The following is a 13214-nucleotide window of genomic DNA, read 5'->3' on the forward strand; positions in this document are numbered from 1 at the left end:
ACGTTATATTAAAAAATAAAAAATTATAATTTCTTAGTATATTATATTATATTAAAGTATTTTAAATCTTAATAATGTTTTTAAAATAAAAGATAAAGGATTTATTATTAAAGGTAGAGTTTTTATAATATAACTTAAGAAATTAAAGATTTATAAAAGTCATCTTTAAATAATATAATATTTTTTAATTAATTTTATTAGATTTAATTAAAAAAATTATTCTTTTAAAAATATTTTAAAAAATTATAATAATCATATTAATAGAAAAAAAAAAGAATTCTACAACCATAATAAATAAGGCTTATAATCTCTAGCTGCCCTGTAGAGATTGTTTATTTGGTGGGTGTGAAGAATGCAGTGGCCCGACATATTGTACTACTTAGTACTCCGTACGTGCGCAGGGCTTTGGCTGCCAAGATCAGGCTCCGATGGCCCGGGCCATGAAGCAGAGCTTCTTTGGACAAAGGTTGTTTTGTCTGTCCGAGTAATTTTCATCTAACTGTATTGATCAAATACGATACTGATTATCAGCTAGATTATGTATTTATATCATTCGTCGATCCCATCAGATTACTCAAAGTACCTTGAAAATTCGAAAGCAGGGTCCGGATCATCGGAAAAGACCTGATAAAATATTCTGTTTTCGCGCGGCACTTTGCAGTTCAATGAATTTGATGCAACTATAGACTGGAGTTAATACTCTATTTACTTATTTCTCAGTTCTAATTACAACGGCCACGCTCAAAGCTGACTCGGGTCGCATAGTAACGCTGTGTGCATCGTGTGTCAATATCTCGGCTTTACTATGGCTTCCGCGGCGCAGTTGCGGCAACCCTGATGGACTGCCACATTTCTTCGTGTGTGAACTTCATTCATTGCCCATGGAAGTTGCGATAATACGCTTCTTGTTGTCCTTGGGCTGAAGTCTGATCTTGACCGAATCATCAACTTGTGGAGAAATCTGTCTTCTACTTGGATGAGGCTCGTATGTCTCAAGAAAGAACTGCAGAACCTGCATCGTCAATCGCCTGCGCCGTGATTTGCCTCATTCAGGAATGAAACGCTCCCGCGCTAAGCCCACCGGGGCCGGTTACAGGCGGAGAGGCCGGAGAAACATTGCTTGCAGCCCAAGGATAAATGATCGTCATATATACCGCGCGTTTCACCAGGATAAGACAAAAGCAGTCAAAACAGGGCGATCGTAGGCAGTCTTAAAGCTTTTAATGCTGAAGGGCGCTAGGCGCTAGTGGGGGCTTTATGCATGTATTCCACTAACTATTTGTCGTCTATGGACAAATCAGTCATGTGAGAGTTTCAGCCACCATCGATACAACCCCCTTAGTCCCAGCAGCAGGCGATCGAATCATGCAAATCAGGTAAGGCTGACGACGGAAAATTTACTGGTGGTTATCTGACTCGACTCACTCGACTCATTCATAAACTCCCTATATGTCATTGCATATAGGATTGTCCTCTTGATGTAAGCGGTGTTTCCTTCACACCAATAACGTATGGAGTTCTGCATTACCTTTATAGCTTGAGCAAGATGTTTGACAATGACAACAGTAATATACTATATGGATACAACGTGGGATTCTTCGACGTTTTTCATAGAGCGGTAGACAGATGTGGTCGAATATCTAACCAGGGGCTGTCCTCGTGGCGCTATCCCACTTCTCATGTCCGAATCAAGCGGACCATAAGGCTACATACAAGCATCGTGCTATGGGGTCTGAAGTCGGTACTGCATTGATTTGCGCCCAAGTCGCCCTGAAGCCTTTATGCGAGATGCATAAACAAGCTCAAGTCGAAGCACGGCAGTTCAAATTATCTATCAGAATGTGGCTTTACTGACGCGTATAGAGACATGGCATAAAGATGAAAGGGGCATGCCTTGGGATCGCATAATAATAGTACTAACAATCAATATCAGTCTATAAGCGCTGACAACAAGGTGAGGCTTAAGTCTGTATTCTCGGCCTGTCTTTGCGCGCGGAACAGGGCAGAGCATGGGATGAGCTGCTAAGCAATGATGTAGTTGCAGTCATGATCCATGCTCTAGTAGTCCACACACTGCCAGGAACGATCGTGATCCTATGCAGCCTTCAGGTACGTATGTGTACGGTGATGGTACTTGACGGGCTAGAAGCTTTGCTTGGCAATACATATATAAGGCAGCACATCGTTGCCTCTGGTCGTTCGATTTAAAACCACACTCATTACTTATAAGATTATCAGTTCTTCTGAGTCTCTTACTAAAAACAAGAGACATCAGACGCACAAAGATATTCTACATTACGCTCTTTTACATTTCATCATCATCCACAAAATGAGAGTCTTTACCGCTCGACAGTCCAGACTTTCCTGGCTGTCTTTGACTGTATTGGCAGCATTCTTTATGTGTATCGGACTCATCCATGGTCACCCATCCTCCGGAAGCAACCTGCATCAACTGAGTTATCGAGGCGCTGGTGACTCGAAGCCGAAGCCACCAAAAGGCCCCAAGCCTCCTAAGGGGGGTGATGGGCCGTCCGTACCCCCTCCCACGAGTGGACCTTCGAAAGGAAAGAAAGTCGGTTTCAAGAAGAACGTGGACAGACTTCCTAAGTTTGAGTTGCCAAAGGAGCCATTGGTCGCCTACCGTGGCGAGACGCGAGATCCTACTGTCATTGAAGCAGCGAAAGGTTTCTTTCCACGAGACCCTGAGCGAGCTCTCACTGCAGAGGAGGCAGAGGCAGGCAGCGGCATATACTCTCATGTCGCTGAAAAGATCGTCAAGGACTACACCAAGTATGTGTCGACGTCCATGGACCCGGGCGCCGCCAGCGACTTTGGCAAATCCACGGGATACGTGTATGTGGTAGCTCCAGACCCGAAGATGATCAATGTTCCAGAGACCCTTGGAGAGTTCATGCCTGCTCAGTTCGCCAAAGAGAATGAGCTCATAGCGGTAGGACAGATTCCATTTGAACAAGTTAGGGGCTGGATTAAGAAGAGCACCACGATTCGAGCTGGCGATTGGCTAGCGCTTCGAGAGCATGGCCATAAGCTAAGCGGAGGGCCGCTCTCGGACGACCTGAAGAAGAAGATTGGCAACATTGCCAACGCGTACACGCCGAACAAGAAATACGATGCCGCGAAATATGACAAGACTCGAGCGAGCGGTGGACGTCCGGAATTGGCCGGGTTTCCCAAGGATAGCCCGGCGTGGAAGAAGGAGCCTTGGAAGCAGTACCAAAACAAGAAGGTTTCTGAGAGCCTCACAGAGTTCCTGAATGAAGTTGTCTGCGACAAGGTGGAGGCTTGCGTCGAGGCGCAGTTGGCTTCCAAGCCCGGTGAGGCTGGTGTGCCGAATCCATACTTGGACGTGGACCCTCCCTGCAAAGAAACTGATCTCAAGAAGAGACAAGAAGGAGAAGCATGCCGCCAGTTGACTGAAGAGGATGAGACTGAGACAGACGATCAAGTACCAGAAGAGGATGAGACTGAAACGGACGGACAAGTACCAGAAGAGGGGACAGAACCCTCTGAGGGCACTGAACCTGAAGCGCCCGGGAATGCAGAGGAAGGTCTCGGCGCCGAGGAGAAGTTGGACCTGGCCCGAAAGACTTCAGAGGAAGTGTTTGAGGACCTCTTCACCTCTCGCAAGCTGAGTGAAAAAGCCGCCGAGTGGGGTTTGAAGGTCCAAGATGCCCGTACCCGTGTATTAGGCTACAAGCCACTCACAGAGGCGTCTCCGCACTTTTCGCTCTCCAAGGCCGGACTGGCTCTTGAGGGTGCTGGTCTCGTTGCCTGGGGTGCCGGAATGGTTCAAGCCTTTACTTCCAACTCGACGGGCTGGGAGCGGGCCGCAGCCGTGACTGCCCTTGTCCCCTTTGTTGGGTGCGGATTCAACGCCATTGCCGAGTCCCAGACCAAGGAAGGCATCGACGTCATTGACCAGATGATGTGCATCACGGCCGATATCTTATTGTTCACCCCGCTCGCACCCTTTGCCTTTGTGGTCCAAGTCTTTAGGGTGATTAATGGCCTGTTCAAGACAACGTCGGTTCCCAAGGCCGAGGAGGTGCAGGCGACTCGCGACAAGGCATGGAGCAAGATTCTTGATGACAAAGTCTATACATACTACTACTCGGACGACTCACTGTCTCGCAACAGAAAGTTCCGCGACAAGTTGAACGGCACTCTGTGGGCAGACAGCATGGCTATTGTGTCTGACGCCGCCGATCTTATTGCGGCCGCAAACGCGACTATGCAGGCTTCTGCAAAGTCTCCCAATGTGGACAAGGACCAGATCAACGCCGTGGTTCTGAATGTCACCGATCAGATCAAGGCACAGATTCCGTCCAAGGTTGCCGTCAGGCAGCGAGAGTTTCTGCTGCAGCTGCCGCAGCTCATCAAGCAGGGGACAGATCTGTCGGTCCATAAGATGGCGGATCAGTTCAACAATGAAACCATCACTCACCTCACATCAGACGCCATGGTTAAGCAGTATACACCAACGGTCTTTGTGCCACCTGGTGACCCTGCAGGTCCCGATCTGAAGGAAGGTGTCCGCGGCGAACTCGGTGCCGTCGCCGCGCATCTGGAGAAGACGCCACTACCCTTACCGAAGCTGTTTGATGTTGCCTACGTTCTCGGACAGTCCAAGGGCATGCAGGATATTGATTCTCTGACGCTGAACCCGGGCGAATTCATCAAGTCGCGCGCCCCCGAGATGTCCCCGGACGACGTCGACTCATACGCGCTGTTCCACGCGCTGCAGATTTCCATGCTGCTGCGCGGCAGCGTCTCTGAAGACAAGCTGTCCAAGCTCTGGCCGACCGACGACAAGAAGACGGTGCAGGAGCTGCAGCTCCTCCTCGCGCTCAAGTTTGGCCGGGTTTTTGACTCGCAAAAGATGGCAGCAGCCGCTCAGCTTGCAGGCCAACACCCGACCCCGCAGGAGGAGAAGTTCATGACGCACCCGAGTATCCCGCCGCTCAAGATTGCGCCAGAGTCGATGGCGTACATTGGTCTGATTCTGGAACTCAGCGAGGAGCGCATCAAGACTGTGCCCCATCTCAAGGAGGAGGTTGGCTTCAAGGAGCTAGGCACCGACGAGAAGCTGATCATGGCCATGCTGGAAAAGGCAAAGGAGCTCTACGTCGAAAGGGACAAGGAGATGACCCTTCCCGAGGAAGGTCAGGCTGCTCCGGAAGGTCAGGCTGCTCCGGAAGGTCAGGCTGCTCCGGCTGCTTAAGTAAGATGTGCAGAGGATGGCTGGCTTTTGTAGATTGATAGAGGGAATCTCTGAAGGCGGAGGAGGTTGAGGATTTCTAACTGTACTGCATTTGTGTGCCTGAAAGAACGAAAGATAGGATTAGAACAGACAATCTACTGGCTGTTGGATAACATTGTAAGGTACCTTTCATTCTGTGATGGGCGGGTTTTGTGAGTACCACCCATCGCACCAATACGCTCTATAAGGTAATGTATATTGCCACCAAGGATGGGTTCTTGGTCGATGAAGTAGCTTTCTGGGACAGCGACAAAGGCTTCGTGGAGAATCAACAGGGCCTTGCGACCCTCGTCGAGGATGTGTCCTATCTCAGACTGCGACAGCCGTTGCGTATGACGAAAAGCCAGCCAATTAAGCAGGATCATAATTGTCCTTCTTTACAGAAGAAGGAACTTGTGTAGTAGAAGTTTTGCAATTTGACGGGCGCGCTATTCGAAGATAGTTCCATGTGGTAGAGCACCCCACGTAACCTGGCGGGAAAACTTACCAGGACAGTAGCGCGCTAAAACTACGCACAACACCGTGGCTAAATGAAGCTTGATTGATCCCTTTTTTTGGTTGTGATGATGCTCAAGCCAAGTTGTGTGCGCTACGCAGAAAATGATCACTCAGGATATCCACACCAAAATTGAACCCTTACAGCACCACAGCGCCTATGAATTCGGTAGTAAATAGTTTTAGGTTATTTCTCGATACGACAGTCAAAGAGCTACTAAATTAGGCAATTATTAAGTGTGAAAGCAATAGAGTGTGGCGTGGTGTCCACTACCTTAAATAATGGTCTTGGGTGACGTTACGGAAAGTGGCGTGGCACGTGTGCTGGAAGGCTTTTTTTCTTTGCCTTTTTACTCGGGCATAAGACTTGAGAAGTGCACACGAATGAATGAGCTCGGAAACGAGTTGCGGTACAGAGGATAAAATGCACCATATCTACTAGAGAAAATTGCATTCAACTATCGTGGGGCAACTGCTACCAACAGTCAAGCTTGTAGGCAAGTTCCATCTTGTCAAAAAAAAAAAAAAGAAAAAAGAAAAAAAAAAGAAAAAACAATGTCGACTCTGTCAAGAGACCTTGAGAATTCGTCCGGTGCGGCGGTATACTAATTGCAAGGCGTATCGAATTCGCTACTACATTTCACTATTTATAGCGTGCGCGTCTTGATCAACAGGAGCTGGCTCGTGTTACAAATAAAGATGCGCTGCCCCCCCTCCCCACCATATAAGTCGAGAAGACAGGGCACTGGCTATTGGCAAAGTGGCTTGGGAAATTATTCTTGCGCACTAACGATGACGACTAATGGTTAGCAGTCTCTTGAAGAATACCTTTAAAGTTTTGCCGCGCAATTGGACAACAAGGTGCGGCTTGTGATGACTGCCTTCAAAACCCCGAGATCGGCGCGCTCTCCCGCGTCATGCGCAGCGATGCGGAGAATCTATGCAGTAGAGTAGCTAGCAATGAGTAAAACAAGAAGGAATTCAGGACCTTGGACGTGACTGCCCGCGATTACCATGAAGCGGTGGGCAGAAATATACAAATTGCCTGATGCTGGGGATATATCATTAGGATGGGAAGATGGAGTGGCGTGATGTAATGACTTACACGCCAGGTACAGTTACTTTCCTAATAAGTGACGACTATATAAGCGCAATACACTTGTTGTATCCAGCAGTGTGGTTTTCAGACGCCCAGGCTCACAAGTGGCGCTTTTTGACTCGAAGCCTCGATTTGAAAAGCCGGTTAAAGGCTAGATAGCCGCTTATTAAAATAAATGAACTGGCCATGATACAAATCATCCCTTTGCCAAGAATGGCTTATTTAAACTTATTCATGCCCCCAACCTACATCTCACTGATTCAATTGCCGATTGCGGGGCACCCGGGGTACTTACTATATATTACTGGGCGAGGCCATAGTCTTATGTCCAATCCGCTTTACATCGTTTACAATTACTTTTCGAGCAAAAACCCTGCAAAGGATGCCTTGTTTGCAGCTCCCAAATATGACTTTTCTGCCCTTTGTGTCGCTGGCTGCCGTCTTCTCGGCTGCGACGGCCACGGCCTCCATTGCTGGCGCCAACAGCGACAGCGCAACTCGGTATTTGAACTCGACTAGCTTGCCTCGGCAAGCTCAAATTATTGACAGTGCCGATTTTGCGTCGATTGAATCGGTTGCGCCGTCAAGTGAATACAATGGCATAACTGTAAGATATTTTGGACGTTTTCATCTAGATGATTTCCGTGGCTGATTGGTGCTATGTTAGGAATGGGTGCCGCCTGGCACCACACGACAGGGGCTAAAGGACCGCCCATTCCTCGTATTCGACCCTGAATTTCTGGAAATTATTGGTAGTGACCCGAAACTTGCAATCATTGCCGAGACTGAAAAGGATCCCTTATTTCACGAAGCTGTCGTCTGGTAAGAGGCTCTATCTCAACACCACCCTAACAGACCTCTAGCTAACTTGTCCGCGTTAGGATTCCTGCGACAGATGAAGTCTTTTTTGCGCAAAACGCTGGAGCTCCGGATGCCGGAACCGGGCTCAACAAGTCGTCCATTGTCCAAAAGGTGTCCGTGTCGGAGGCGCTGCAGGTTGCTTCTGGCAACAAGACTGGCCATGTCAAAGTCGAGACTGTCTCCTCTAACCCGCCAGTGATTAATCCTAATGGTAAGCTTCAAGTTTTGTAAGAAAAAAAAAATTGGAAGTTGGGCGATGCTAAACGACAATGGCAGGCGGAACCAACTATAAAGGAAATATTCTCTTTGCAGGTGAGGGTATGGGCAACAAGACGGCCTCTGCTCTTTATTCTGTCAACCCCCTGCCGCCCTACAATGCGACAATTCTCGTAAACAACTATTACGGTCGGCAGTTTAACTCGCTAAACGATATTGGAGTCAACCCCCGCAATTCGCACATTTACTTTACAGATCCTCTTTACGCTTACTTTCAGGACTTTCGGCCGCCACCGGCTTTGCCTGTTCAGGTGTACAAGTTCAACCCAGAGACAAAGGCCATTCAGGTCGTCGCCAGTGAATTTGACCAAGCCAACGGCAAGTTATATATCCCCATCTACCATGCATTCACCATTCAATATGCGCAATCTGCTAAATTCAGGAGACAGGCATTACCTTTTCTCCCGACGGCGAATTCGTCTACGTCACTGACTCGGGAGCACACCACGGCTTCCGTGGCTTTGATCCATCCCGTCCCTCAACCATGTACGTCTCCTAGCTTCGGCACGTACTATATCGTATCTTATAGCCATACTAATGTTCTATTCTCACGCTGTTGAATAGCTACCGATTTAATGTTGCCGAAGATGGCACCTTTGAAAACCGAAAGACCTTTGCCTTTGTCGACAATGGAGTCCCGGATGGTAAGTCTATTGCACCACAGCCGCACATGAGCCTCGAGCGCCGCCAAGGAAGACTATGGATGAGCTGACTCATTGCCCAGGTATTCACTGTGATAGCAAGGGCAACGTCTATGTTGGATGCGGAGACGGAATCCATGTTTTTAACCCATCGGGCAAGCTTCTAGGCAAGATCTTTACCGATGGCGGAGCAGCCAACTTTCAGTTTGTCGGGAATGGAAAGATGATCATTTGCGCCGAGACACGACTCTACCTGGCGCTGATTGCAGCCAAGGCGGCCCCCATTCATTGAGCGCGCACGTTTTTCTTTTTCTGTTCGAATTTACTTGGGCTGAAATCTATGCTGACTATTTCTTATACCCTTTTGCTCAGGAAGTGGATTATGCAACAATTGTATTGGTGCGTGAAGTAAGCCTAGAGATTGTACTGCTACCGATTGCGGCAGAGTAGCCTGTTGGACTAGAACAGAAACTGACTCTCAAGCCGAAAGCCGAAAAGCGCATAATGATCAAACAATGTATAGGATATTCTATATAAAGTACGTGGTACTCTTAGTAACTGGTCTCCGTAAAAGACGGCAATGTTGCAGCACGCAGTAAACAAAGCAATGTATATAGCTATCGCCGTTGCAGTGTATTTTTGGCAGCCAGATGACGTCATTACTGCGATTCAAGGCTCGCTGCTGGAAAGAACAGTAAAAGGTGAATTGAACTGGAAACACCTCACTAATTTTTTTTTTTTTTTTTCATTCGACCTTTAAAAGCAGGCAGCTACTCCATCCGATAGCCTCGGATATGAATTGATGAGACCAAACAAGCTGAAAAGTCGCTTTATATACACGGCGTTTTGCGCTAAATCACCCGCTCAAACTTCCCTCTGATCGCGCAACAAACGACATCTACTCATCAGCGCAGCCCGTCTTGGCCGCAGTGGTTATACTCCAAAAAATGCCCGGGAATGCGCGCTACATAGTACCGGGCATATCCAATCTTTCAAGATATATCCGTCAAGCCGGCACGCGCACGCACCGAACATGGCGCAATGCCCCCCGCACGAAAGAGCCTGGTCCGGGCAGATGCGGCGGCCAGTTTACGCTCCATCGCTGCTACAACACCAGCATACCTACATCCGACGTATCCAGCCCGGCAGGCAACGGCATCGTCGAGCGCGCCGTGCGTCTATCCATGGCGCCGCTCAACGGCAACGTCAAGCTGCAGTGCACCCGCTGCGACTCGGACGGCGCCGCAACCACCACGACTGTGAGCAAGGCCGCCGTCGCGAGCGAGTACGGCCTGAGCCCGCGCGACTTGCAAATCATTGACCTGCCGTCCCAAGGCTTCCCCCACATTCTCGTCCGCGCGTCGACTATCCTGTTCCACATGTTTGACCTGCGTCTCCTGATCCAGGCCGACAAGCTGCTGCTGTTCCACGTCGACGGGCTGGCCGACACGACCATTTCGCAAGTCTTTACGTACAACCTGCAAGACAAGCTGCAGGGCCACCACGTGCTGCACCGAAAGATGAACGAGGCGTTTGAGCTGCGCGCGCTCGAGGCGGCGCTCGCGGCCGTCGCGGCAGGGCTCGAGGCCGGGTACCTGCTGGTGCGGCGCGACGTGGGCGCGGCGCTGCGGGAGCTCGATGCGCAGATGGCGGACAAGGAGGAGGCGTCGGTGCACACGGGCTTGCGGGAGCTGCTCGACATGGCACGGCGGCTCGCCGACATTGAGCAGCAAGCGAGGCTGGTGCGCGGGGCGCTCGGGGATCTGCTGCGCGAGGACCGCGACATGGCGGACCTGTACCTGACGGACAGACGCAGCGGCCGTCGCCACGAGGCCGATGATCATGAAGAGGTCGAGTACTTGTTTGAGGCCTACTTTCGGGCGCACGACGCCGTGGTGCAGGAGGCGTCGGCGCTCATGGCCAACGTCCACCGTACTGCTGATACGGTGCGGTCCATCCTGGCCAACCGCCGCAACCAAATCATGATATTGGAGACAAAGGTGGAAATCGCCATGCTCGGCATGGCGTCGGCCACGCTGGTCGCTGGGTGGTACGGCATGAACACTGTCAACTTCCTCGAGGAAAGCCTGTCTGCGTTTGCCGTGATTGTGTCTGGTTCTGTGCTGGGTGGTGGTGCCATCTGGTGGTTCCTACTGCGAAAGTTGAGAAGCATTAGGCGGAAGAAGATGTAGACATCATCTCTGCGGAGCCCCAGAGCACGGTGATTCAAGAGCCTTTTAGCCATTGGCAATCGTTACATTAAGGCTACAAGTATTAGCATCCTGCTTTGTACAATTAAAAATCTAGGCCATGTTCTTGTACACCATCTTTCTATTTCTCTTCGACCTCGTCATGTCTGCAGCTCAGATATTGGTCTGGAAGTTGGATCGCGCGATCCAACGCCATGGGTAGTACCCTATGTCTGCCGCGAAGCATGACAAGACAAAGGACCAGTTTGCTTCCCGCGTACCACGTTCCAGCAAAGCTATAAGCGCCCGATGGCGTTCCAACCGAAATGCCGACCGTACCGTATGCAGAGACAACTTCGAATATGACATTGAAAACCGAAAAGTTGATCGGGTCAGCATCGAAATGACCGCTTTCAATAATCACAATGATCAGGACAGCTAGCACCAGCCAACGAATATCCTGACCTAATTGCCCATGTATCTGCTGGTGAATGAAGCTCATACGACCATCACGTGTACCATGAGGAGACATGCTACGAAACGAAAAGGGTCGTGGAGGGAGGCTTGGCCGCTTCTCTCGGTGCCTGCTTTCACTGTGGGATGTAGAACGCGTTGATATAGGTCGTCCGTCTATCGCTGTTGTCGGTGTTGCCGCTGACTGGTTCACGGGTCCGTGACAGAATGATTGGGCTGGTGGTACACCCGATACCGAACGGGTTTCCTGCGCAGTGGCAAGATTGCGTTTCTCGGCAGGGTATGAGGCAGCACTGATGATCCCACCTCGGGGAGAATGTGACGCATCATGAGTTTCATCATCCATATCGTGGTGAGAATCACCTGTGTATGTATTGGACTGATGGATAGTGATGACGACTGGGTATACTGAAATGTACATCATAATAACGTACAGAAATTGGACGGCAATGGATATTTGTGCAATTGGAACGACGTAGAATCCGCCGGACCGCACAGCCAGAGCTTGAAAAAGCCCTACCAGTACTCGAGGCCCGACTGGTATGCTTTGAACCGCCGGGTTATGCAGATTGAGTACCTCAAACAGCACCCAGTCAATTCCGTTGAGGCAGACGAGCATAAAAACGAGCCACCAAGTGAGGCGTGACGGAAATAGATTTGTGTAAATGCGCCGAGGATCCTTGAGCAAAAGCTTCATGGCCAGTCTGGTGCTCCGGAAAGAGGTAGCCTCGGTAGTCAGGTCAAGTAGCTTCATGCCGGACCAAAAGATGAAGCGCAGGAAGATGGGGTATGCCGTGTTTCCAGCTAGAATCATCAATCCCATCGTGACGAGGACAAAGTAGGACTCCTGAAACGGCATCATGTTGGCATCGAGTAGGGACATGCCAGAATTATTAAATGCAGAAACTCCGTTGAAGAGTCCTAGCCACCACGGATTGATGCCATTGGTAAGCGCAGTGTCGGGCATGTGATGATGGATCCATGCGCCCAGGCTGATGCATCCCAGCAGCTGCCAGAGAACGAAATACAGAGGCACGATAATGGAAAGCAGCTCAAGTGCACGATACTCGCAGCCGCACATTTGCTTGCTCTTGGCACTGGAGAGACCCTGTTCATCGCAATCAAGTCTGTCCGGTCCTTGTTCTAGAGCGCAGACACTATCGCACGGGCTAGAGCTTTCTTGCACAGCGACGACCGCGGCAGAGTCCGAGGTATCTGGGGCAGGTGCTTGACGTGAGCCCGGGAGTTCAGAACCAGCACATCGAGGCGATTCCTGGGCAGTTGCTTTGCCGTGCTGCCGGGGCAAACCCTCGAGGCGCATAAATCTTCGGTAAAAGACGTGTTTGCGTGTAAGAACAGTACATATAGACACCCAGATGGTGCTGCCAAACACGATGAGCAGGAACAGCATGGTCTGCTGCCAAGTGGTCATGGTGCTGAGGTTGACCGTGTTGAGGCCGGCTTCAGTCATGGCCGACACGACCACGAAGAGGCTGTCGACATAGCTGATGCGGCCGTGGGGCTTCGATGTCGCCCAGAAGACGGCGGAGCTGAGCAAGCAGACGACGACAAAGTAACAGTAATGAATCGTAATGAAATTTGGCATCCACCGCCGCCTTCTCGTCGAGCTCGACGATGCTAGCGTCTCCATGGGTCCGACCCGCTAAGCCTTATTTGAGGAGAAAGATTGGGAAGCAAAGAATCGCGGGTGAAAGGGAACAAGCCGGGATATCCTGCTTTGGCGTCAACGGCAACGTTGCGGGTTTAAGGGGCAGATTGTGGCTGGCTGGACCCTGGGTACCTCGTTACCCAGTGTCTCTGATTGTTGTCTCCGCCCCCTCAAGACGAACTGTTAATATAAGCAGCTGGTGGTTTATGAACCAAAAGTGCCTATTATT

The 13214-nt window shown here is 50.1% G+C and overlaps 4 protein-coding genes across 4 annotated transcripts; 3 read left to right on the top strand and 1 right to left on the bottom strand.

The window, feature by feature from the left end:
* Positions 1-2329: 2329 nt before the first annotated feature.
* Positions 2330-5242, top strand: BBA_08174 (putative Heat-labile enterotoxin IIB, A chain; the record flags this gene model as incomplete). The annotated part of the gene is made up of 1 exon (XM_008603271.1): positions 2330-5242. The coding sequence occupies one exon, from the start codon at positions 2330-2332 to the stop codon at positions 5240-5242; it is 2913 nt and encodes a 970-aa protein (XP_008601493.1).
* Positions 5243-7281: 2039 nt separating this feature from the next.
* BBA_08175 (evolved D-lactonohydrolase) lies at positions 7282-8945 on the top strand (the record flags this gene model as incomplete). Its single annotated transcript, XM_008603272.1, has 7 exons — positions 7282-7482; positions 7543-7697; positions 7757-7947; positions 8013-8309; positions 8402-8498; positions 8577-8656; positions 8737-8945. 7 exons carry the CDS (start codon positions 7282-7284, stop codon positions 8943-8945), a joined length of 1230 nt encoding a protein of 409 aa, XP_008601494.1.
* Positions 8946-9600: 655 nt separating this feature from the next.
* On the top strand, positions 9601-10845 carry BBA_08176 (mitochondrial CorA family metal ion transporter; the record flags this gene model as incomplete). The annotated part of the gene is made up of 1 exon (XM_008603273.1): positions 9601-10845. One exon carries the CDS (start codon positions 9601-9603, stop codon positions 10843-10845), a length of 1245 nt encoding a protein of 414 aa, XP_008601495.1.
* Positions 10846-10984: 139 nt separating this feature from the next.
* On the bottom strand, positions 10985-12787 carry BBA_08177 (cation transporter; the record flags this gene model as incomplete). Its single annotated transcript, XM_008603274.1, has 1 exon — positions 10985-12787. The coding sequence occupies one exon, from the start codon at positions 12785-12787 to the stop codon at positions 10985-10987; it is 1803 nt and encodes a 600-aa protein (XP_008601496.1).
* Positions 12788-13214: the final 427 nt, after the last annotated feature.

The sequence above is a fragment of the Beauveria bassiana genome (genome assembly GCF_000280675.1).
Source record: "Beauveria bassiana ARSEF 2860 unplaced genomic scaffold BBA_S00032, whole genome shotgun sequence".
Taxonomy (NCBI): Eukaryota; Fungi; Ascomycota; class Sordariomycetes; order Hypocreales; family Cordycipitaceae; genus Beauveria; species Beauveria bassiana.